The 25,097-nt window shown below is 38.5% G+C and overlaps 1 protein-coding gene across 2 annotated transcripts; it reads right to left on the bottom strand.

Moving 5' to 3' along the window:
- Positions 1-954: 954 nt before the first annotated feature.
- Positions 955-23,186, bottom strand: usp53b (ubiquitin specific peptidase 53b). Of its 2 annotated transcripts, none has more exons than XM_034203076.1 (17): positions 22,774-23,186; positions 21,120-21,316; positions 20,622-20,782; positions 19,789-19,881; positions 19,497-19,631; positions 18,822-18,935; positions 18,553-18,635; positions 17,516-17,621; positions 15,595-15,741; positions 14,872-15,021; positions 14,598-14,766; positions 8,135-8,257; positions 7,273-7,999; positions 6,080-6,141; positions 4,641-4,719; positions 3,697-4,529; positions 955-2,871 (listed from the first exon to the last, which is right to left on the bottom strand). In XM_034203076.1, the coding sequence occupies exons 2-17, from the start codon at positions 21,211-21,213 to the stop codon at positions 2,795-2,797; spliced, it is 3,153 nt and encodes a 1,050-aa protein (XP_034058967.1). In that variant the 5' UTR covers positions 21,214-21,316; positions 22,774-23,186; the 3' UTR covers positions 955-2,794. The 2 variants fall into 2 exon arrangements, with proteins under 2 accessions (XP_034058967.1, XP_034058968.1); XM_034203077.1 differs by having other exon boundaries at positions 20,622-20,776.
- Positions 23,187-25,097: the final 1,911 nt, after the last annotated feature.

Raw genomic sequence — 25,097 nt, 5'->3', positions numbered from 1 at the left:
AGCTTCTTAAATATTGATATTGTATCCTTTCTCTGTTTTATATCGTATTCAACTGATTACATTCAGTGTTTGGACTGTCAAAACCAGACATTTAAAGATGCCACCTTGGACATTTAAAAACTAGGATTTGTATTTTCACTTATTTGTGATATTTTCGAAAATTATAAATTTAAAACATCTGCAAAAATAACTAATAATCAAATAATCAAAAAACCTTTGAATGTGAGACGACATTAAGATAATCTGGTTAATATACTCTAATTGAAATTCATCTAAATCAATAGTGTAGCGGTTTCTTTTCCCTTGAATATATTAGATATCAACAGTACAACTGTACAACACCATTTTGTGTAAAGGTATTCTTAAACTATTGTTACGTGCCGTAGTGGGTGCTGGTGTTTGGGTGTGTCCTCTCCTTTTTCTCTCGCCCGGTTATTTTGGTGTTTTGTTACTTCCCTTTGTACCCCTAGTTAGGAGGGAATGTAACAAATGGGGGATCGTCCGGGATCATTTGAGACAAAGAGTGAGTATCTGTTTGCGGTTTAGCGTTGATATTGTGTTTGGTAGCATTGGCTGTTTAAATTTGATAAGAAAAAAACCCCGAAAAAAACCAAAAAAACATTGTGGTTTAAAAACTTCCTCAGTTTCCAATCCAATGCTACCAAACACAATATCAACGCTAAACCGCAAACAGATACTCACTCTTTGTCTCAAATGATCCCGGACGAGCCCCCATTCGTTACGTTCCCTCCTAACTAGGGGTACAAAGGGAAGTAACAAAACACCAAAATAACCGGGCGAGAGAAAAAGGAGAGGAAACTGTCTAATGAAGCCACAAAGGGAGATTTAATTACCAATGATCGACAAGCAGAAAACGGGCTCACCAGCCAACTTGCAAAGCAAATTAAGATACAAATATAATGAGGTCCCACACAGAGACATAGACACCATGCAGCACCCATGCAGCCAGAGAAGAAGGGGAGAGCGACTGCAGCTTTTCTCAGGTCCTTTATGGAGGCCCTGATTGGTGATTGGGAGCACCTGAGGAGAAGCTGCACCTGGAGGGAGAGGCTGCACTTGGAGACAATATAGAGGGAGAGAGAGAAAGACACACACACACCCAAACACCAGCACCCACTACGGCACGTAACACTATGTTGTTTTATGTAAATTACAGGTGAAGGTGTCCGAAAATATTTTAACACCATCCTTTGGTGTCAGAAGGCACTAACACAACACACACAAACTGCAGATGTAGTGACAAGATGTGTGCTTTTAAAATCGTTGAAAAATATCTGGACAAAGGTTGTTAAAAAATAAGCATAAATGACAGGATGTTAAGGAGAAGACTTGGTGAAAGAAAACATTGATATTAATATTGATGCATAATCATAAGTATGTGTCGTTGCATGAGCAAGAGAGGAGAACCAACGTTTCCAAATCCACTGTAGTTACAAATAGTTATTTAATGAATTGATTTTATTACAATTAAATCAAATCCAATAGAATTGATGTTTGTTGGACTCAAAGTCCATTATTATCATGCTCATGCTTATGCTGTACACACAGCTAGTAAGACTTTGTAAAGGCCACATGCAGGTTTCAGAACATTAGTCTTACGAACAAGAATCATTGTTGTGTATTATGGTCAATATCAGATAGGCATATTAGTTATAATGGCATCATTATGAAAATACCTGCAAATACAGACCTGTTTAAATCTGTCTACTTTAAAAGGAAGACTGAAAAAATACAATTTGACATCACTGTGAATTACAAAAAAAGGATTACAAGAATCAGCACAATTGAAGGTAGAACACACAAGGTGACATGGTGGTACAGTATACAATGACCTACTGAATAACACAAAGGCTGCCCCAACTTCAGTGCGTCATAGCCATCAAACTTTAGGATTTGTAGGCTGCAAGAAACTGAACACAGCTATGCCTAATCACATGTTGTGAAATATGTTTACATACTAATGAATGGAGGCAGAATAAACCTTAAAAGTGACTGCAGTGGGGCAGCCTTCAGCCATTCATTAACACAAAAAACCTTGTAAAATAACTGATAAAGATAACAGTTACAACAAATCAGTAACTGAAGAAACACAAGTGTTGCAATGTCTGTTCCCTGGTGAGCTAAAGCCCTAATGTGCATATAACAGGTGATCTACCCAGATATTCCTCCTTAAACCTTAAACCTGCTGTGGATGATGCAAACCTGTAGGTATTATTTCATTGTATGCCATCATATTCCGTTTTTTATTCCTTAACACTTTTCTCATCAACATGCTGTAATCTGTCACCACACATCTTTCACCTTTGTATTATTACTGTACAGACCACAGTATTATCAGTATGTGGCTCACCATAATCTCTCAAGCCTTTCTTTAAATACATTGATATATCCGCAGCACAGAAATACTAGGCAAATAAAAAAATAAACATTTTAAACTTGACATAAGATGATTTTAAAGAATAATAAACACTCAAGAAACCTTTGTGCAAACTCAAAACAGTCCATATTTTGGTTAAAACAAAATCTTCTTGCAGCAATACTGTGGGGCAATGGAAGACAGTACTGTATATGTGATAGCTGATAATCCTTCAAACTACACGAAACAGCATTTACATTAGGTTTTACTTATATGACAAGCTTGCATAAATAAATTCCACTCAATTTGGAGAAGACGCGCTGCAGGACATATCTTCATTCTGTAAACTCTTTGGCATCCAGTTAGTACTCTACTGACCACTGTCCATCCTTGTAAACAAACCTTACCAAGTAACACTCATAAAAAACCACGTTCATCCAGTCCTTTGGCTGTCACTGGGTTCCATTTTGCAGTGGGTTTATTGCTATTATGGCCTGTAAAGAAAAAAAAAGAATAATCTTGTTTAAAAAACGTTTTTTGATTCCCCCTCTGCGTACATTAACACCACAACAAAGAATACAACTGAATACCGTCAGGTGGGAATGGGTTATGTAGATAAAACCATGTTATATGTTATTTTATATGGTTTTTAGATATATAATGAAATAGTGCATTTTATTGAAAATCAATTAAGAAATAGTGAATGGATTAAAAATGACCAGACAGGAATCAAGGTACTTCCTTACATTTAGGGATGCACAATATCTTTTAATAAATTATCAGCCAGTAACGGAAAATTATATTGTTATGTATTATTCCCATATTAAAAGAAAGCCACAGAATTATTGGCCTTTTAATCAAAGCCAAATAGCTTTCATTGAATTAACCAGAGCAGCGTCTACACACTTGGATACATCAGGTGGCGGTACGCACCCTTTAAAACGTTTTTGCGATCTGCCAATTAAACACAGAGAGGATCAACAAGCAGATAGAGCCAAACCAATATGGACGTTTTGCACAGTTTCAGAAGATATAACAAAATTGAAATGTGGAATATGAATTTATCCATCCTCTGTCGATATTGTGCATCCCCAATTACATTGATGCAGAAATCCTAAAAAAATCTGATTTTGCCATACCATAGTCCTGATGATTGAATTGTAACATTGTCCTCAATGGCCTGAAATAACCACGTATTAAGGGAACAGCTTCTAAAGCTGCTAACGGTTGAATGTATATAGATATATATAATCTCACAGTATATACAGTGTATTATCATAAGGGTTAGCCATTCAGGTTTGCATATTAGAGAGGCTTACTTGTTTCAGGTCTGGCTTTTGGCACATCTTGTGAGCATGTGTCAGTGGGGAGTGTGTGGCTGGTATGTCTGCACTCAGTCACAACCACTGTCTGTGGCATCATGGCTGAGAGGACAAGAGGCCTCTGGTTGTGGTACTTGAGACGGTATGTTTCCGTCATACAGTTATCCACAGTGAAGTATGTTGTCAGAGAAACCTCTTGAGCTGGCATTGCTTGTTCCAATCTGCATCCGGTCAGTCTTTCCTCACTTTCACATGACGACGGGGTACTCCTCTCTGGGTCAGAGCCCGACTTGGAGCTTGCATCTGAGAAGGTTCTGAGGCCTGAAATGTCTGGCCTCCTGTGAAGACTAACAAAAGACGTGGATGAAAGACGAGGACTCGATGGAAAGGGTTCTTGATGAAGCATCCTCGGACGAAACACTGCGTGGCTAGTTTCCCCCTGGTGAGGAGGAATCCGCTGGGTGGTACGAAGGTGAGGGGACCCTGTGGTGCCGAGCTGCCGCTGAGAGTTCAGTTGGAGAGGATCTGCAGTCACATTGCTGGGAGGGTGGTAGGGCAGAGTCATGGGAGGACACTGGGATTCAGAGGCCTCGCTGTTGCTGGAGCGGTATGAGTTTTCTCTGTCCTCGGGCTCAGGGAGAGCCAGCTCATCGGAGCTGTTCCATTCGGAGCTGCTGGTTTTCGTAAAGTGCCTCTGGGCTGTACTTTCTACAGAGTGCCCTCGACAGTTTGTCAGATCCTGCTGCTCACTCTGCCTGTTATCTGAACCAGCGGAGTCCCTCTCTGAGGAAACTGCTTTTCTGGAGGTACTAGTGTTCTTTGATTTCCGTCTACGAGAGAATGATGGAAATTATAGTTTAATAAAATGGAAATCCAATGTATGAGTCCTTGTATGTACAAATTACCACAAGTTATATATAATTCATATCAAAGGGCACTACCTCGAACTTGGACTGCACTTTAGATGTGAATGTGAAACTTGGTCATGGTTCTTTCCCTGAGGTTTGGGTTGATGTTTACCTATAAAATATAAAACAAAAGTGATAAAAAAACATAGTGACAGAAAAAGGAAAATAAACAAAGGAAAGGTCTGCTTTTGTGGCAAAGTAAACTTTGAACATACTTAATTAAGGCAAAAGATAATGTATTTGTATCTTCTGACTTTTCCTACTCTTTTTAGTTACTTTTACCAAGACAAAATCAGATGTCAGAAGATACAAATATCAAATGTACAACAAATGAGAACACATTCGCCAAAAGATAATCTAAACCAGTAGTAGTAGTGAAACAGATTTGAGCGCTGAGATTAATGACTAAATAAATGTAGACATTGAAAACAGAAATCAAGAAAATGAAGTCTGAATTCTGCCAAAAAGCAGATTTTCGACTTAAATAACATCGTTAATATTTATTTTTCTCAGAATGACAAGATTAATGTCAGAGCTCAAACTATTTTATTCAAATTTTCCTAACCTTCTTTCCTACTTTTGAACTATACAGTTAGGCACACACTAAAACAAAAAAAATAATATAAATTAAAGTAGAGACCAAGCAGAGACAAAATCCTCTGACTATGAAAGCATCATCCTTTCAGGACTCAAGGTGGCAGCAGCAGAGCGTAAATCACACTCCTCGACTTTCTCCCAGCTGCAGCTGGATCAGCCGTCAGTGAGAGGCAGCGTGGGGCTGAATTCCTGCCCTTTAAAAATAGATGTGTCATTTTTTTCCTTTGCTGTTGCCCTGGAGAGGCCCATGCAAGGATAAAGGCTTTAGCTGTCTGTTGGAAACACTGGCTCTAGATGCACATAGCCTCGATAATGTATCAAGTGCAGCACACTCAAAGTACGGCACGAAACAGAACGATATGTATGACAATGCCAGCAGCCACGTCCAGCTGTGCTATCAGAGTGAGCTTTGTGGGATTATCATCAGATTAATGCCTGCGCAGGGCCGCAGAGTAAAGGGGTTAGAGAAGCCAGTCCATGCTCAGAAACCAATCTTCAATTACTCTCACATTATCAGCTCGTCTTATCTTCATTCAGTATTACAATAGTTTTACTTTACAAATACACAGTTTGCCCTGACAGAAAACGTGTTTTTCTTACATTTACAAATGTGATTTACTGAAAGACTATTTGTTGTGGTTTATTTTTTCCATGACATTTTTTTCAGTTTAGATGTGAGATCTATCTGACCCTGATTTATATGCTCTCAATTAAAGTTACAATTTCCTAGAGTTTACTTGAGGTGAAGTATTTGCCAATTATTAATTTAACATTTTGCCAAACACATTGTGAGGCGTGTATAAACAGTGCATAAACCATACATGTATTAAATGTATTGGACTAAAAAAGGAGGTCCTTAAAACTTTGTGACATACCATTGTGTGAAGGGGAGGACGTTGAACTTGTTTTGGCATCGCCTCCTTTTTGGTGCAGCTGACTGAAAATGAAAGACTAAAATTATACTACAACCATTCTCAATTAACCCTGTTTTCATAATTAGACAATTAGTATTTTGAACAACAATAAACAAAGAAACATTTGTGGTATTTTTAGGAAACAAATATTGCAAAGCATCTTAAGAAATTGACTCAATATACTTTCCACAACATTCTTTAGGATATCTCATTGGGCTCATGTTTGAAAATAACAATTTTCTCCAGTATTTCAGAAACACAATTGAAACAAAAAGTGATTCTAGCTGTGCAAGCTGTGATGTTCACTGAGGAAGGATGAAACAATCTGGATCATGTGTTACATGTAAAAGTTTGCATAAAAAGGTCAGTTTTATGTCTATTTGATGAACAAATATATTTATTGAACAAGTTATTTATAAACTTTAGCAATTCAGTTCTAGTCTAGTTTCCAAGGAAATCATAAGTATTTCTGAGTGATGATGCTTAAATAAAAGCATTATGGCCTAATATGAATCTCAGAATAACAACAAACCACTGAAACAAGTGAACTGAGAAATGATGGAAAATGACTTGTCATTATTTCCATCTAATGGAGCCAATAACTTGTATTTTTTTCTTTTATGGAAAAAAGTTGTTAAAGGATTGCTTCACAGCTTAAACAAATATTTTCAAAGCAATAGTTAGGCGCCCATATTAACACTAAAACAGTTGTTCCTCCTGTTCCTTCATGTTCATAATGGGCATTTACATATCAGATTATCATCACAATCCACAGTCTTTGTTCCCTGTGAAAATGTATTGCATGTGTAAAATTAAATTGATATACATTTGAAATAAGACTTCATGCGTCCAAATCTGTCAAATCAAGTTATGTTCCAAAGTTAAAGAGTTTTTCCTTCATAATCCTCACTTATTTGTTATTATGAAGCTCAGCTAAAACAATGTCACTTTTGACAGCCCAAGATTTATATTATATTATATATCAATTTAAGATTAAACTATTACACGCAACATTTTGTTCCCAATCACTTCCATTGAAAGTGAATAAGGAAGTGAACTTGAAATGGCAAGAGTGAACAGGAGAAATTATTACAGCAAGCAAACCCTGTTATAAGGTTGATACAAAATATCCATTAAACACTGTTGTTTCCTACCTTTGCAACTGTGCCTCTGGTGTTGATCTCTGGTCTTTAACCACAAAGCCATCGACACCAGGTGAGTCAGGATTGGTGGAGCCACTGCTGAGTCTATCGCTGCTCTCATAGCCAGACTCTGTCCTCTGGATGATCCAGGTGTCGCTACGCAGCAGCGTCTTGGCCCCCCCCTTGAGTCTGCTGCCTCTCTGCTGGTTGGCTCTGCTCTCTGACTCTACAGAGCTGTGGCTCTCCGTCTCATGCCGCTGCTCGTCCTCATAAATAGTCATTAAGCACGTCTGCTTCCGATCGTCTCTGGTTCGTACGTATTCCCGCTCGTGGTCTCGACTTTGTTCCTTGTGCACTTTTTCCTGGGACGAAGGCTTGCTGTGTCGCGGGCTGTCGTGCTGCTGTTGACGCCGCTGCTCCAGTTCGTTCAGCACAGTGTCCACATTTAACACCTCCCGAATGGGTCTCCAGGTGGACTTGGACTTATTGCGGGTTCCTTCACCTCCACCTTTTTCCCATTGCTCCTGGCAGCCATCCTGATCATAGCGACTTGGGGAGGTGTTGTTCCTGCGGCCGTGCCCTCCGCCCTGCGTACCGAAGGACGGACCACGCTGATCCTGAGGTCCTCTGCTCGAATGGTTCGATAACTTCTCAGCCCGTGGATAGCTTTTACATTTTTGGTCCACAGGCGGCCTGGGTCCACTCTCGGGAGGAGATAGAGATCTTGCATGTGCCATCTCTAGAGAGAGTGTATACATGGATTATTGATCAACATGCTTGACTTACAGAAGTTATCTACACTAACGTCCTTGCGCTGCTTCTCTAATATCAGTGTTTCTTATAAAAGGCATTGCTTCCTATGCAGACACTCTACCTTTGTGTTGTGATGAGTCTGTTTTCCGATGCCCTCGATCCTTTTTGGAAGTTTCACTCGGCCTCTGCAAATGCTCCATGATGGGATCCTGGAGTTTGTTCGGACTGCCAAGGGGATGTTTCGCTGTGGGAAAAACATATTTAAATGGCATATGAGTGGTTGGTCTTGGGTGTTTTTTAACTTGCTGTTGTCAGTGATGCAAATAATAAGTATGTTTTATTTGTTTTTAAAGCCCTAAAAGTAAACTGTGTTGTGCATTGGAGGTATTTAGCTTTGAGGCAGCAGGGTCCACTTCCTAACCAGGTCATTTTTTGGTTAATAATACATTTAAATGCAGCTAACATTTTTATAATTTGGCCCTTTCATCTGTTAGCCACGAGAAAAAAAGAAAAAACACCAAAGAACAGATGCTAGTGCATCATTAGCAATGTTAAAATACTCTTCTGCTTCCACATTTGCCAACCCTGTGGGGTGTTTCTTTGTTCTGCAGCAAGCAGGTCACTGTAAGAAACAAGAGATGCTGTGAACTGTGAACATCTGCCTCCAAATCATCCCAATCGCCTAACAGCTGCACTGTCTTCCACATCTCACCACCCCTCCTGTCTCAGTCTCCTCCTAATCTTTGTATTTTTTGTTTTTAGGAAAAGATGGTCCATATTTGTGTGAAGATTTAGACTAAAACATAATATAACATTGCAGTATAAAAGTCTCTCTGAAACATGAAGTAGGAAAGCATAATGCTGTGTGCATGGCTGCTGGATGTTACAACAGCAGTGAGTAACAGCAGTGAGTAAGCTGTAGAATTATAACTGTCAACATTTGTTCACGTAACCATAATGCTGAGATTTAGGAAGTTTCACTGAAAACAGATACTAGATTTTAGGAGTAAACTCTAACACCTTAAGTAATTAAACAGTCCACACTTCATCATGTTGCCGGAAGTTATACAGAGACTCTTAGGGTTAGTAATGCACGTACAGTTAAACGCTGAAGTCGTCTGTTTAGAGTGGAAACTATAAATATACATTAATATTGACTAATTCAACAAAAGACATATCAGTTAATAAGACATACAAAGCATAAAATAATGAAAAAACTGAGCCATATCTCACTCTCAAACAAAACAGTCTGTTACTTACGCTTTTCATAAAAACAAGAATCCAGTCCCATGCCAGTCAAAGTCTCTAGGCACAACACTAAAGCAAAAACAATCTATCTAAACAAGCAAGGCACCACTGCCAAAATAAACAAGCAGATAAATGGATGGACGCAAACATCGGAAATGTCTAGGGGAGGAGTGAAAACCGTGGAGCAGGAGTGCGCTGTGCCACAGGAGCAGGGATTAGGGAGGGAGGCGTGGGTGGTAATCTGTGTACAACAGAGGCATCATCCTCATGTCAAGTTCAAGCCAGCACACAGGGCAGGACAATCTTTCTGCCTGCGGTTTAACAGCACTCTCTCAATCCCAATGCAAACCATAACTGTCATCTGCAGACAAAAATATCATAATGCCTATGCAGGGCCTGGCCAACTTGGGGCCCCAAGCGACATTGTGAGATGAGGCCCCCCCCCAACCGACAGGAGTGAACAACATTTTTTTGGAAACAAAGTAGGCTACTTTGCAAATATAATTCCTGTTTATTATTATTATTATCAACACAGTTACTTTTTTATACAGTGAGGTAAATGGTAAATGTGCATGTATGTCGTTCAGTATGCGTTTACAGGTGAATATATATATATAAATATATTTCCTGCCAAATACTAGCTCAAAAAGATTACAATATAATTAATGCAAATAAACTACTTTACTAATAATAATAATCATAATTAATAATATAAATACTATATTATTTTATTATAATATAGCTGTGATATAGTCAAGACAAAACATGCTTATGACATGCTCAAAAACTGATATTTCTTAAATCTGTATTCAAATGTAGTTCCCTCTGTTAGCAATGTATCAACAACTACACACACATTTCTATCAGTATTTCTCTGTGTTGTGGTTGACATGATGATGACTGTTAGGAGTTAAGGGGAGAGGCTGAGCATCACCATGAAATGTGCAAATTGACATAAAATGAATAAAAGGGGAAAAAATGCTCCATGTTTTTTAGGTTGTAAACTTTAACTGTTATGTAAGCCAACTAGACAGACAGTTTATCACTCTTCCTCCTGTACATTAGCAGATACAAGCCATAAAATACTTGAATGAATGTTAAATAAAGAATGCTGGAAATAACTGCATCTCCATTAGCCTATATGCTATGCAGAGACTGCCTTCTTCATGTTGTGAATTGCAGCTGATGTTTTAATATGGCAATGAAATGAATTTCTATCCACCAGGGCGTGCAATGATTTTGCCTTTTTCACTGACAAAATTCAGAAAATCAGACAAGCAGTCAGTGCCTCTGCATCAGGAACAGCAAATGTGTTGTCCCTATCTCCACTTAACATCAATTCAGACATCATGACACAATTCCATCAGATTAATGATAAAAACCTAGAGGACATTATTCAACTTCTGAAATCCTCCTCTTGCTGCCTTGATATTATTCCAACAGGATTTTTCAAAGATGTTTTGCCTTGCATGGCCTCAGATCTACTTCATATAGTAAACAAATCTCTTCACTCAGGTATTTTTCCACAGGCCCTGAAAACTGCAGTCATTAAACCGCTCTTAAAAAAGAATAATCTAGATGCTTCAGTAATGAACAATTACAGGCCCATATCAAACCTCCCATTTCTAGGTAAAATCATTGAAAAAGTTGTTTTTCAACAGTTGAGTAATTTCTTGCATTTAAATAACTGTTTTGATGTGTTCCAGTCAGGCTTTCGTCCAAACCACAGCACTGAGACTGCTCTTGTAAAGGTCTTTAATGACATCCACTTAAACACAGACAGTGGCAGAACTTCAGTGTTAGTATTATTAGATCTCAGTGCTGCGTTTGACACTGTTGACCACAGCATATTACTAGACCGACTGGAAAACTGGGTGGGACTTTCGGAAACAGTTCTGAATTGGTTTGAATCCTACTTAAAGGACAGAAACAACTTTGTTTCTATAGGTAAATACACATCTGAGTTGACAAATATGACATGTGGGGTTCCTCAAGGCTCCATCTTGGGGCCTCTTCTCTTTAACATCTACATGCTACCACTGGCTCAGATAATGAAGAACAACTAAATAAGTTACCATAGCTATGCAGATAACACACAAATTTACGTGACAATTTCACCAGGAGACTATGCTCCAATTCAAACACTGAGTAAGTGCATTGAACAAATCAATGACTGGATGTGTCAGAACTTTCTCCAATTAAACAAAGATAAAACTGAGGTAATGGTTTTTGGAGCCAAGTCAGAACGTATAAAAGTTAGCACTGAGCTTCAGTGTGCAATGTTCAAAACAACAGATAAAGCCAGAAATCTAGGTGTAGTCATGGACTCTGACCTGAGTTTCAACAGTCACATTAAAACTGTTACTAAATCAGCCTACTATCACCTAAAGAATATATCTAGGATTAAAAGACTAATGTCACAGCAGGATTTGGAAAAACTTGTCCATGCTTTTATCTTCAGTAGACTCGACTACTGCAATGGTGTCTTCACAGGTCTCACTAAAAAATCTATTAGGAAGCTGCAGCTAATTCAGAACGCTGCTGCTCGAGTCCTCACTAACACTAAGAAAGTGGATCACATCACTCCTGTTCTGAAGTCTTTACACTGGCTTCCTGTGTGTCAAAGAATAGATTTCAAAATATTGCTACTGGTTTATAAAGCACTGAATGGTTTAGGCCCAAAATACATTTCTGACCTCCTGCTAAATTATGAACCATCCAGATCTCTCAGGTCTTCAGGGACTGGTCAGCTTTCTGTCCCCAGAGTCAGAACTAAACATGGAGAAGCAGCGTTCAGTTATTATGCTCCAAATATCTGGAACAAACTCCCAGAAACCTGCAGGTCCACTGCAACTCTGACTACTTTTAAATCCAGGCTGAAGACTTTTCTTTTTGTCGCTGCTTTTAATTGAACTATTCATATCTTAGACTGCACTGTAACTTTTATCCATGTATTTTTTTCTTTTAATGTTTATTTTATTAGCTTTTCTTTTTAATGACTGATTTTAAATGCCATTTTCTTAATCTCTTTCATTTTTTGTAAAGCACTTTGAATTGCCTTGTGTTGAAAAGTGCTATATAAATAAACTTGCCTTGCCTTGCCTTGCAATTGGCAATTTGACTTATGCAACTTTCGGAAGTTGTACATTTGACTTTTCACCGACATCTCTTCACCTGCACTAGTGGCCGTATCAAAGCCGTGATTGGTCAGATGTCGATTCATTGCAACGGTGTCGGGTTACAGACGTGCTCCCCTTGTCACCTCTCACTCTCGCGTGTCAGCGGGGGGTGCGCGGAGAACTGCGCGGAGAACTGTGCACAGCAAGCTGAGGCCCTCTGGGCAAGGCGGGGCCCCATGCAGCCTGCGTGATTGGCCTGTAGGGAGGGGCGGCTCTGTGCCTATGGGTACTGACCATAGGTACTGACATGGTTTGATGATTAATTTTGCCTGGCGATAAAAAATTGTCTGATGCGCAAACATTTTGGGACTTATGGAAGTCAGTGGCTCAGTCAGTAGGGGCCTGGATTGTGAGCCCTAGGGTCGCCGGTTCAAGTCCCCCACCCGACCTAAAATATGGAGTGTTGACTGCTACTTGGAGAGGTCCCAACCCTGCCGTGGTGCCCTTGAGCAAGGCACCGGACAACCCCCCCCCCACTGCTCCCCGGGCGCTGTACAATAGCTTCCCACTGCTCCTCGTACTAGACTCCTGGTACTAGGATGGGTTAAAAGCAGAGAACACATTTCACTGTGTGTGCTGTGTGCTCTGCATGTGTGACCATTAAAGAGGGTGTCATCCCTCCCAATTATATTCTATTAAATGATTGGTCAAATTGAAATTGATGATCATTATGATGCCTATAACGATCTGTCATCATGTTAATGTACTGTATTTTATAAAGCTTTGTATTTATGACCCATTAAAGTCAGCATTCCCCTATTCACACACATTCATACAGATGCTGCCATACAGTACAAGGTGTCCTTTGCTCAGGGAGCACACACATTCACACACAATTACTAACTATTGGCCGTGCCATCGGGAACAATTTGGGGTAAGGTATCTTGACCAAGGACAAAACGACCATCATCTACCCGAGCCACAACAGCACCATTACTATACATCAATACAAAGTACACTATAAATACTGTACACAACTTTCTGGCAGCTACTAATTCTCTTCTGAGAAAAACAATCTCACTGTATACATTGCAGTGGAAGTACAGTTAGATAATCCAAATCACTTGTCAAATCATGTTTTGAGAAATTCAAGAACATAGTAAATAATGCATTTTTTAATAAAAGTAAGGCATATACTGTATGCTCCTTTTAAGAAAAAAACATGTCTTGTTGTATTCAAATCCCATTTTATTGGTTACATAACCTGAATACTGACGGGGATATTAGCTGCGAAATGTTACCTCACTATCATGAGTTACAGTGAGACTCATTGTTCTGCTTGCAGACACTAGTTTTATGGCCTTTTACAAAGCTTACCTGTGTGTATAATACTTAAGGTGATCATCTTAGAGTAATGGCTATTACTATAACTCTGTTATGGTAGTGGTTTGCATGATACCATGGTCTATGTGAATGTGATTATTATGGTATCATTGCTAGGTAAAACTGATTGATCGCCCTATACTCCGCTGAGGTAAAGGCTTTATCACTGTCCTGAATGAATAAGCTTGAAGGTTCCTCTTCAATTGTTTCTAGATTATAGGTTTTCTACTTGTTAAGAGTATGAAGTCATATTTATTCATGACATGAACCTGACACAAAGGTTTAATTATTAAGGGGGTGTTTTCAGGTGGATTGTGCCTATCTTGGCTCAGCTCAATTTCAAAATCAATTAATGAATTCCTTGAGAAACATTCTTTGATTTCTGTTGTGCGTGTTGTCATGTCATGCAGTCCAAAACTATTTGACAAACGATAGTGAGGGTTTTTTTCTGAGAGATCTTTTTTCTTTTTTTAGCAGCTGTGTGAAAACATCAACTTGGATAGTTGGCTTTTCAACAACAAAACATAACGTTTCACCCCTTGTTTTCTCAACGTACAGTCTATCATTGTAACAGAAAGATAGAAATATTAATAATTCACAAAAAATAATATCTTTGTTTGCTGGACTGAAATTGTATCAACAAAAAAATGTTAATAATGACATCTGACAACTTAATGCCAAAAAAATATAAATTGGCGTTTTTTTACAGATAGATCTAAGAAGGAAGATCCATGGTTTAGTAACACTGATGCCTGACAAGATGTCCTGAGTTAAGAAAATGATGCATGTGAAAAGTGCAGATTAGGTATGCTGCTAACTATAGGATAGTCTTACCTGTCATGTCACCATTTATCTGAGCTTTGTACCGAGGACACATGGTGGTTTGTCTTGGGGCATCTTCATTAGAAACTGGAGATCCCTCAGGATTAGTGTAAAATAAAAGAAGAGGCTGGAAATGTCCCCTGATACATTTAGAGGCAACATCTTTCCATTTGGATCCAATCTGTGAAAAATGGAAAGTGTGATATCAGAGCATTTAACACACAGTAACAGGTAGCAGACTTTTGAACAGGGATAAAGCCGATAACAGCATAGTGTAGTTCCTAACCTCCTTTACAGTAGCATCATCGAAAAACATCCATTTTGAAGATTTGGTGTGATAGGCGAAGGCTGAGTAATGTTTACTCGAAAAACAGATCATCCCCACCAGATGAAGCTCGCTGCGTTTGGCGTTTTCATCAGTGACACGGTTGAAAAGCTGAAATGGAGCACGTTGAGACAAGTTTGATCTCCACATGTTGCTCTCTGGCAGATGCTAAATCCTACATGTGTGTATTTGATACTCTGTTGGAGATTAAAGCAGACTGTCCCCATCATTACTATTTTCAGGATAACAAATAGACAGTAACTAAAAGGCATTTTAGCAAACAAAAACATCTCTATATAAGTCATATATTTAGAAACATGATGCAAATATATATAAACAGTGGATCAGGAACACTTTGCAGTTTATTAAGATAATATCTATCATTCATTGATCTAATGACAGTTTTTTATAGTATAGAGAGCAACACATTTATCCCATACTATGTAAACCAGGTGTGAGTGTTTTATCTTCTTCCAAAACAAGTCAAAATGTGACTTTGTAATCGCAAATGTTCATAGTTTTGTCTATCTATCCTCCCTTTGTTATTTCTGTCTTTTGTTATTTCTTATGTTGAATCATATTTTATTTTTTCCTTTTTTTAATGTTTTCAACAGTACAAAGGTAATCATTATAATACTTATGCAGACATTACATTTATCTGGTTAAGTTTTATTCAGCTCTTACCCCACACAGATTCAGTCGTGGGCCAAGTGACCGAATGACATCGTCTGTGAGATCAGACTGCTCAGCATCCCATACAAATCCAATGGTGACGATCTCTGGACAGTTCATGAGCACACGGCGGATCTTGATACTCTGACCGCAGTTACTCTGCAAAATATAAATAAAAACATATTCAAAGTCTGTAATAATTATAAAGTACATACAATAAAAAATAAAAACACTGAACATAGAATTAATACAAATTAATACAAAACAAAATAAAGATTTCAATGTCCATTTTAATGTGGGTTCAAGTTTCAACCAACCAAAAAATACATGTTTGAAATCAAAGGGGCAAAAACCAGCAACACCAGTCTTCAAAATTGCATCAGACAAAAAAATAATTTAAAAAATACAGGAGTAAAAGTTACTTAATAAGTCAATTCGTCATAAGATACAAATAATAAATATTCAGCAAGTAAGAATAAAATCTATCTTTGTTTTTAAATCTCAGCAATGAATAAACAAGTAACTTTTCCCAAGAGTTGTAGGTTAGGGCTTTACTCTACTCACTCTACGCTTAACCCTCCTGTTGTGTTCGGGTCAAATCTGACCGATTTACTACTTTCACCAATCATCACTTTTTTGTTTTACATTCGATTGCATTAAGGCTTTATGATATCCTTCACAGTAGACATTTGAACATGTAAAATTGCTGATCGACACTTTCATTGAATTTTGGATGATTTAGTCAACTTTGTAACACCCATGGTGTTCCCGGTCTGCCATAAAGAAATGGAATTAGTAACCATCTAGATGTGTTTTCCCCCCCTTATGTGCCCATCCCCTCATGTGAATCACACCTGGCGCACACACACACACACACGCACACACACACACACACACACACACACACACACACACACACACACACACACACACACACACACACACACACACACACACACACACACACACACACACACACACACACACACACACACACACACACACACACACACACACACACACACACACACACACACACACACACACACACACACACACACACACACACACACACACACACCACACACACACACACACACACACACACACACACACACACACACACACACACACACACACACACACACACACACACACACACACACACACACACACACACACACACACAGTGTCTAGTCTTTGTATATTTACTGCAGTTTTTCATGTATACCAGTAGTCTGATACAAAATGTACAGTTTGAAAGGGTGTTACTTGAAATGTGGTGATGATTAATGGATTTTGTGTTAATGTAATAGCAGTTAAAACAGGACCGGTCAAATTTGACCGCGAACACCAAAGTAAAGGGGGGGGGAAACGAAGACAAAAGGAGGGTAAGTAAATCTGGTGACTTATCACTACAAAATGTTATAATAAGGATTATTTCAAAGATGGAAAAAGAGACAGACAGCTTGTATTATCTGCACATCCGTATCATCAAGTCATTTCTGGAGCATTGATTTGCCTGGAAGAATAATGGGTCAAGGGAACAGAGCACTCAGGTTCACCCAACTGATGCACACTGAAGAGGGAGACAGCGGTAGCAAATACAGATGAGAGAAAACGTGGATATAAACCCTTACTTCTATTTATATCGTAACACTAGTCTGGCACTGTCTCCTTCCGGCCGCTTCAAGTGCACAGTCACAGCAGAAAGCACAGAGTGTACTCTGCATAGCTGCAAGAAGCATCCTTGTGTTCAGCTGAACGGCTAGAGCTCTCTGTGACAAATCAGCATTTTCTTTAATTATGGTTGAATTCTGATGCTTTCACAAAACAGCAGAGCGGGACAAGTTATCAAGCCATGACTCCAAGATGTCAGATTTTTTGACATAACCATCACGTTAAAAAGAAACATTGAAAGTAAGTCACATACCGGGCAGCTTCGGAGGTCACCTGTGTTGTTTGCTGCCTGCAGCAATTCTCCAAACATGTCTGACCTGAGCCGCTCGTTCTTCCCCAACATGCGTTCAACCTGTTGGCTGTACATAAAAACATAGACTGTATCAATTGTAATTGATACCAAGTATTATATTTTTCACTAAACAACTGAATATTCAATAACCCCAACTTTTGTGTATCGTTAACAGACAAAAACATTGTTCTAGTAATTAACATTAAACAGTTAGAATTGGGATATACATGTATTAGGTACAACAGATTTGCAAGAAGTTTTACTTTTAGGAAGATAACAATATTCAGTTTTTGTTGACGCTGTCGGAAAAGTGTTCATTCAACTGTGTGTTTATAATTGAGCTCGTAGTCATATACTGTCCCCCTCGCCCCCCCCCCCCCCCATCTGTGTGAATGAAGTAAAACAAAAGCAACTCATACCATTAATACCACTGAAAACTTCCACTTCAATAAATTAAACAAATACTTCAGTCAATACCCCTTCGACCGTGTCAATCAAAATAATGTGAATGTTGAATTTATGGCTGAGACATAAAGACTATTAATAATTCATTTATATATAACAAACAATGTAATTAGTTTGAAAGCACAGCCCTTTAAAATAAATATGGAATACATTACAAATTAATAGGGTTGTTCCTATTAACACTCCTTAATTATTGATAATGAGCTTTGATACACAAGTACTTTCTGCAGATTGTGGATTTCTTGAACATACATACAGAAAGTGAGATGAGGAGGAATTGTGAACTTGTTGCATGAAAAGAGAGAAGACCCTTTATATAACCATTATCAGTCCTAGTGGAAATTAAATGGTAGCCAGTGATAAAATCCCCACTGGGTTTTTAGGCTCTGCTGCAGTAGGCAAATTGATCTAATATGCTTAGAATTACTACCAAAAGTTGCTTTTATATTAACCCTATTTAATACTTTGATATTTAAATCGGGATTAGCACTCTGGACTCATTTAAATCAGGCCAGAGTAAATCACGTACTCACCATAACGCAGTCGTTGAAACATAATGTACGAATTCTGAGAATGGGTGCGGGTCTGACGATGCTCCACAGCAGCGACACACAAACTGCAAAAGAAACATGTTGCATTATTTAAAAGATACTATGTTATGTTTAACTTTTAGTCAATGACTTGTGCTGTCACCAATTATCTACTCTAACATTTAGTTATAGTAGACATTATTATTCTACTAACAGTAATTGTCCCCATGTACTTCAGATGAATTAACATATTACATCTATTTTTTTGTTACCTGCTCATAAAGCATCATGGCGAACTTCTGATGGGTGATGCAGGATTTGGATGAGCATGCATCAGTCGACGTGTCAGAAACGATGTGTAAATGAATCCGCTCCAGGATGTTCTCCTAATATATAAGACATAAAATCAGAATACAAATATTTAATACATGCAAATACACATGATATATAGACAGCAACATTGCACAGTGCTTCCATACAACTGGTGAATTAATCAGTCAAACCCACTACAAAATGTGTGAAACACTTAAAATATCTATACAAATAGATAAATATCTATATTTATCTACTAGGTTTTTAAATGGTTGTAGATTGTAAAATATGTTACCTTTTACCATTAATAGCTGAGGTCTATTTTCCCTATTATTATTAATATACACAACTATACATATAAGGGGATTTTAGAGGCACTGCATTACACACTAAATCCAATATTCATTCCGAAAAGTGTTTGACTTAACTATGCAAAAAAGCAAGTGGCTAAAATATATAATTGACATACAGTAGATAGATTACACAGAGCCAAGGCATTTTGTCAGTGGTCTCTGCTTCTTTTTACCGTCAGTGTCACACGGGAGGAAGTGCCATAATAATGTTTAATACACACAGTTACTGCGGAAAGGTCTTTTACTGGATGTTACTTTGATTAAAAGCCAATTGCAACGTACAAAGCACTCAGCAGCATCATCCATCAGGCCGAGCTGGAAGCGTTGCTCATCCTTAAAAGTTTCAGCTAGCGCGTTACGCAGGCTGTCGGAGGGGAGCACGCGCTCTCTGCTCTGCTGGAACTGGCTGAAGATGCTCTGAAACAGAAAAACACTGATTAGCTATTGTCATACAATTGTCGTTCCTCACCAAATTACACTTTTGAGACAGAACCAATTTCTTAACGTAATGAAAACAATGTTTAACAATACTACCCACAATGCCATGTGAAGCTCAAAGTGCAGAAACACACACCTTTAGAGCACAGAAGATGCAGCTATCACCGAGACAGAAGTGACCTGAGAGCTGCCTCAAACTCCTCCTGAAGATGTCCAGCTGCCAGAGCACCTGTGAAGGTTAAAACAGAAAAAACGATTGACATGCAGAGAAATCTATTTCAAAGATTTTTAAATGCTCGAGTTGAAAAGAAAGTTCTCACAAAGAAAATGTTTGGTGTTTCCATTGAAAGAGTTGTTGTACTTCTAGACCCACTGAAACGTAACACTCAACTTAGCAGCTTCTCTCTGCTTTTAGTCATTTTCAGCTCATTATTTTGGTTTGCTGGTCCATGTGGCTGAGTCACGGCATCTCTCAGTTATCCACACGTTAAAAAAACATGCTCAGCTCACACACACATTATTGAGACATTGCCAGGGAAAACATTTTTAAAAAAGAAAAGGAAATCTAGCGAAGAGACATATTTAATTCAGAAGTTGATATACCAAGTTATTTATAAAAAAACGATTTAATGTTGGTGATTCCAACCACTTTGCTGTTTGTACTGACTAAGAAATGTTGGAATAGCATTTCTTAAAATTGTTTCTCAAAAGAATGATATTGCAGAATATTTTGGAGTTTGTTTTTGGATCTATTCTTGCTGTCAAGTGCTCACGAACCGCTTTATTCAGCTTTCTGCTGTGGTGTTTTAAAACAGTTTACAAGACAAAAGTGAAGAAATGTTGGAAGGAGAATGTGTTGTTTTAAATTGTTTGAGCACTGAGACGGTGTTTCATTATTTCAGTGGAATAAAGTAAGTTAATTTAAGTATTTTTTCAGTAATAAAGAGCCGGTAGAAAATGGTGCTTTACCTGAACAGCGCTGTTTAGGAAGCAGCTGTTCTGCCCGGGCTCATTCAGCAGGCCTTTGGTGAGCGCGAGAGACAGCATGCTCCCAGGCTGGTAGGATTTCTTCAGGCCTCCTCCAGGTTTTTTGAACATCTTCACCCATGCCATGGAGTTAGAGCCTGCAGCTGATTAAAAAACAATTGGGCTTTGTAACTCTTTCTATGTCTTCAAGTCTCTTAAAGCAATTCACACCACATGTGTAACCTCAAAATGAGCATGTCATATCATTATAACGTTTGCCACTCAAAACATTTTAAACATGTTTATTTCTGTAGACATCAATTCATTTCCCATTAAAGTCTCCACTGGTATGTTTCAAAATGTGATTATTATTGCATGGCATTACGTAGGCATTTTAAGCAATCCTGGATGAAAATGTGGTTAATCTTGGACACAGTTTTCATTACATCACTAATCCAAATGACTGTTTTGGTTGGTCGCCAGATAAATCATGTCATCTACCTTCTCCAGAGTTGGGGGGAGACTTGCTGCGGCTGGACATGCTGAGGGGTGGGAGCTGGTGCGCTGGTCTGGCCATGGGCTCCATCCATTTCATCCCCACGCACCCCCGGAGCGGTTGGTTGAAAGCATCATCAGGATCAGCTGCAGGGCAGCCTCAGCCACATGCTGCTGGACATTGAATAGCAACTGGACAGTATCTGGGAATATGTGGAAAGGAAGAGGGAAACAATTAACGTTAACGCAAGTTTACAGTGCAGCTAGAGCCAATTTACGATTAAAAAGAGATGCAGTAGCCCTTTCCAGCAGCAAGTACACATACATAGGTATTTCTCAGATCTCCTCTTCTAAAAGAAGATGCTTAATATAGCAGATACAATTAATTCCCAAACAATAGATTTTAAATACTGTTGTATTTCTTTACTTGCTCCACAGTCTGCATAGTGACCACTATCACACCGGCTGATGAAAGAGCATTGCAACATTTGTTTTTAAACTCATAATCTAAGAAAGACAACCAAACTACAGTAGAATATATGTTAGGTCTGTTATTATTTTAAACATGTATCTATCTATTAATCCATCTATTTTTACTTGACCGTCCTATTGTTTCATCAATCATGCAGAAAGAGCAATGAAAACATAGAGCTAGAATAATAATGCAAAGGATATAAACTATACATAACAAAATAATACATTCATCTCTCTTTAGAATATACAAAATGCAAATAAATCCTTCAATGATGCTGTTCTGCTTAACGTGACCTTTGTAAGGATAGTATCCAGTGTGGCTTTACTCAGTAACCTTTTATTGTTCTTATAAATCAGATAAAGGGTCATCATAAAAGATGCATTAGCAAACTAACAATCCACATAAACAGCAGATTGTCTCTTTAAAAAATAAATTAAATGAAACTAAGCCACAATCGCTGGTATTATATAAACAAGAGAATAAGCCCACCTCCAAAATATCTGCAGCCTGTTTTTATGTCAGCAACAAGGTCCCACATGAGACAATAAGAATTGTTAAGGTTTAATCCTGAACTGCAGCACTGGTTTGTTTACATATGCTATGTTTACCAATAGAGGGAAATGCATTTGTTTTGAAAATAACCATTAGATAAAAAAGAGAGAGAACATGTATATATTTTAAAGGAAAGTGCAACTATAACAGGCACATAATGTTATGTTGTTATTGTCTTATTTTTAGAGGTAGCCTACTTTTAAATGTATGTTAAATAATACTGATAACGGATCTTTAAGTCGTTTTTGAGTCACATTATGGCCCACTTTACTTATGTTATTATACTGTTTTCATAATGTTAATTCTTCTTAAAACGTGTATTGTCAGTCTCCACATGTGTGTGTGCAGCTCCTCTAACAACATGTGATGCCCGTATAGGCCTATACGGTCTGACATAAGCGCCCATCTTTGCAGCAGGGTTCATAAAGAGGAAATAATCCTTCACTGAACGGGATTTCATGGTTATCTAGAGCTTTTCTGCATTAAAAAAAAACCTAAAGCTTCGACAAGCGCGCTCCTAGTGCAGGAGACATGCTGCCAGGGAACTGTTACAGCGCCCGGTCAGACACAGCAGCACCAATATGCCGCAACTTGCATTCAGGCATTGACAAAACAAGTGCTGAGCAGACTCACCTTAAAGGGAAGCGAACACTTCACTGCCTCCAATAAAGGCGCAGGGCGGTCCAGCTGTCAACGCGCAAAATCGCCACACTTCTCCCCGATTCCTCCAAATAAAACTGGCTAGAAAACACTGCAGATATGTCCGGACGCATGTAACGCACTATCCGTCATAGTGCAGCATTCCCAATCCCTCCGACACGCACACAGCTCGAAACGCTGTTTGCTGACACACACACCCGGGCGGGACAGTGTTATTTCGCTGGAAAATGCTCCCTTTCTCCGTACTAACCTGGCCAGTGATGGCCTGTGCCAGAATGTCCGACGCGGATTAGTGATGTTTTCAGATTTGAGAGGTCAAACTCCGCCCCTAGTGTAGCCTCAAGTGCACTGCTGCTGTATTGCAATCTTCAATCCCTGCATGGCAAACTGTGTGCTGGCGGAAGGTCAGACTTCCAACTTGTCATGATGATGATGATTAGAGAAGCCATCACATGACTGCACTGGTTTCATAATCATGCAGCACTGTGGGGAGTAAACCCTGCCTGTGTGTGTTTTTGTTAATGCTCTCACTTAAATGTCAAACAGCAGAACAGAATTGCGTTGTTCTGATTTTATAATTGCAATTGTGTGAATATGCAACAATTGCGATTGCAAAACACAAAGGAGTTGTTGTGATTGTATCCGTTTACTTAACATGTGTTAATCTGGTGGAAATAACACATGCATTTATTTATTTTAAATAACAAACTAATATTATAAATCTAAAATGTCTGTCTCTGCAAATCCACAGGAATCAGGACATAGAATCACGTAAATTGGGGCAGATGGAGGATGTAGAGCCTGCAGAGCTGAGCAGGTTTTAAACGTAGACAGGTCAGGAGGACTGATGGTGCAAACACGCTACGGTCAGTAGAAATCACACTCACTGATTGGATGATCAGATTTTTCAGTTTGAGAGGGTCTGTCCAAAATAATGCTTGGGCGCAACAAGCTTTAAAAAAAGGTGAGAAATAAGGAATAACAGTATATTTGTTTGTTATATATCAAAGATAATATGAATGATCTGAAGACTCATCCTTTTAAGTTACATTTTCATCGCTTTTGGCTTCTCTCTTTTTCAGTGTGTGTGTGTGTGTGTGTGTGTGTGTGTGTGTGTGTGTGTGTGTGTGTGTGTGTGTGTGTGTGTGTGTGTGTGTGTGTGTGTGTGTGTGTGTGTGTGCGTGTGTGTGTGTGTGTGTGTGTGTGTGTGTGTGTGTGTGTGTGTGTGTGAAGCCTGTGAAATAGAGTAATTCTCTATTGATGACTTACTATACAGAGTGTGATTTTGACACCAATAATGACATATGTTTGAGAAAATATTAAACAGGCACATCTGCTATTTTGGTTTAACACTGTGACAAATACAGCTTTACTAATATTTTCCTACAGGTCCTGATATATTCAGCACTATCACTACATCGAGTATATATATACGGTATAAGTAAGGACCGTGTGCACTGAACAGGATGGTACAGTATTACTGTATTTAGATGGTCTCTGATCCTATCTCGGCTCCAGCAATAGCACTGAAACGTCCCTTGTGACACATGAAGTGTTTTTGGTATTTTTTATTTTAGGCTCCATATTTCACCCTCTGAATGTAGCACAGCTGAGCTCTGTTCAAACGAGCTGTCAAACTCTACTGTTCTTTAGTTTATTTTTGGAGCCCATTTTTTTGTGTCTGTTTTGATCTTATTTTTTTGTCAATTTCAAGAGTTTACTAGTTCAGCCACAAGTGACTAAAATAGATTCCCAGCAACTATAAATCAGTGGCTACAAGGGCAGCCAGAGTTTTTAGTGTGATTTAGGTTCAGTTATTTCCATTGTTATCAGGTTTTTGGACTTCTATCACCCAAAAATGCTCTTAATTGACAGTACACCTTCCTTAAAAAACAGGGTTTCAATTGTCTATGTCAGATTTATACTTGATACACGTCCATTATATTGAACCTGCATGTATGGCGTTGACTTATAATTCTGTTAAAACTCAACATTGTCACCACACAGACTTTCTCATGGTCAAGTCTCAAAACATTGAATAGGTCATTTTGGGATTCAGTGAGAATTGTATTTATTTGTATTCACACGTTATTTCATTTAAAATGATACAAATTGTCATTTCTGATCATGACAGTATTTGGAAATTATTCTATTTTCAATATTTGAGTTTATATAACCCAGATGTTTACAATTGTATTTTCAGTTTCATTCAAAAGCATTAAATGAAGTGCACTGAAGTTAGTTTTTATAATGTATAATATACATGAAAAAGCAGTACACCTAAACTGTATAAATAA

Source organism: Gymnodraco acuticeps, unplaced genomic scaffold (genome assembly GCF_902827175.1).
Source record: "Gymnodraco acuticeps unplaced genomic scaffold, fGymAcu1.1, whole genome shotgun sequence".
NCBI classification, from domain to species: domain Eukaryota; kingdom Metazoa; phylum Chordata; class Actinopteri; order Perciformes; family Bathydraconidae; genus Gymnodraco; species Gymnodraco acuticeps.
The sequence above is the reverse complement of the archived record's forward strand: the minus strand, read 5'-3'. Positions and strand labels throughout refer to the sequence as shown.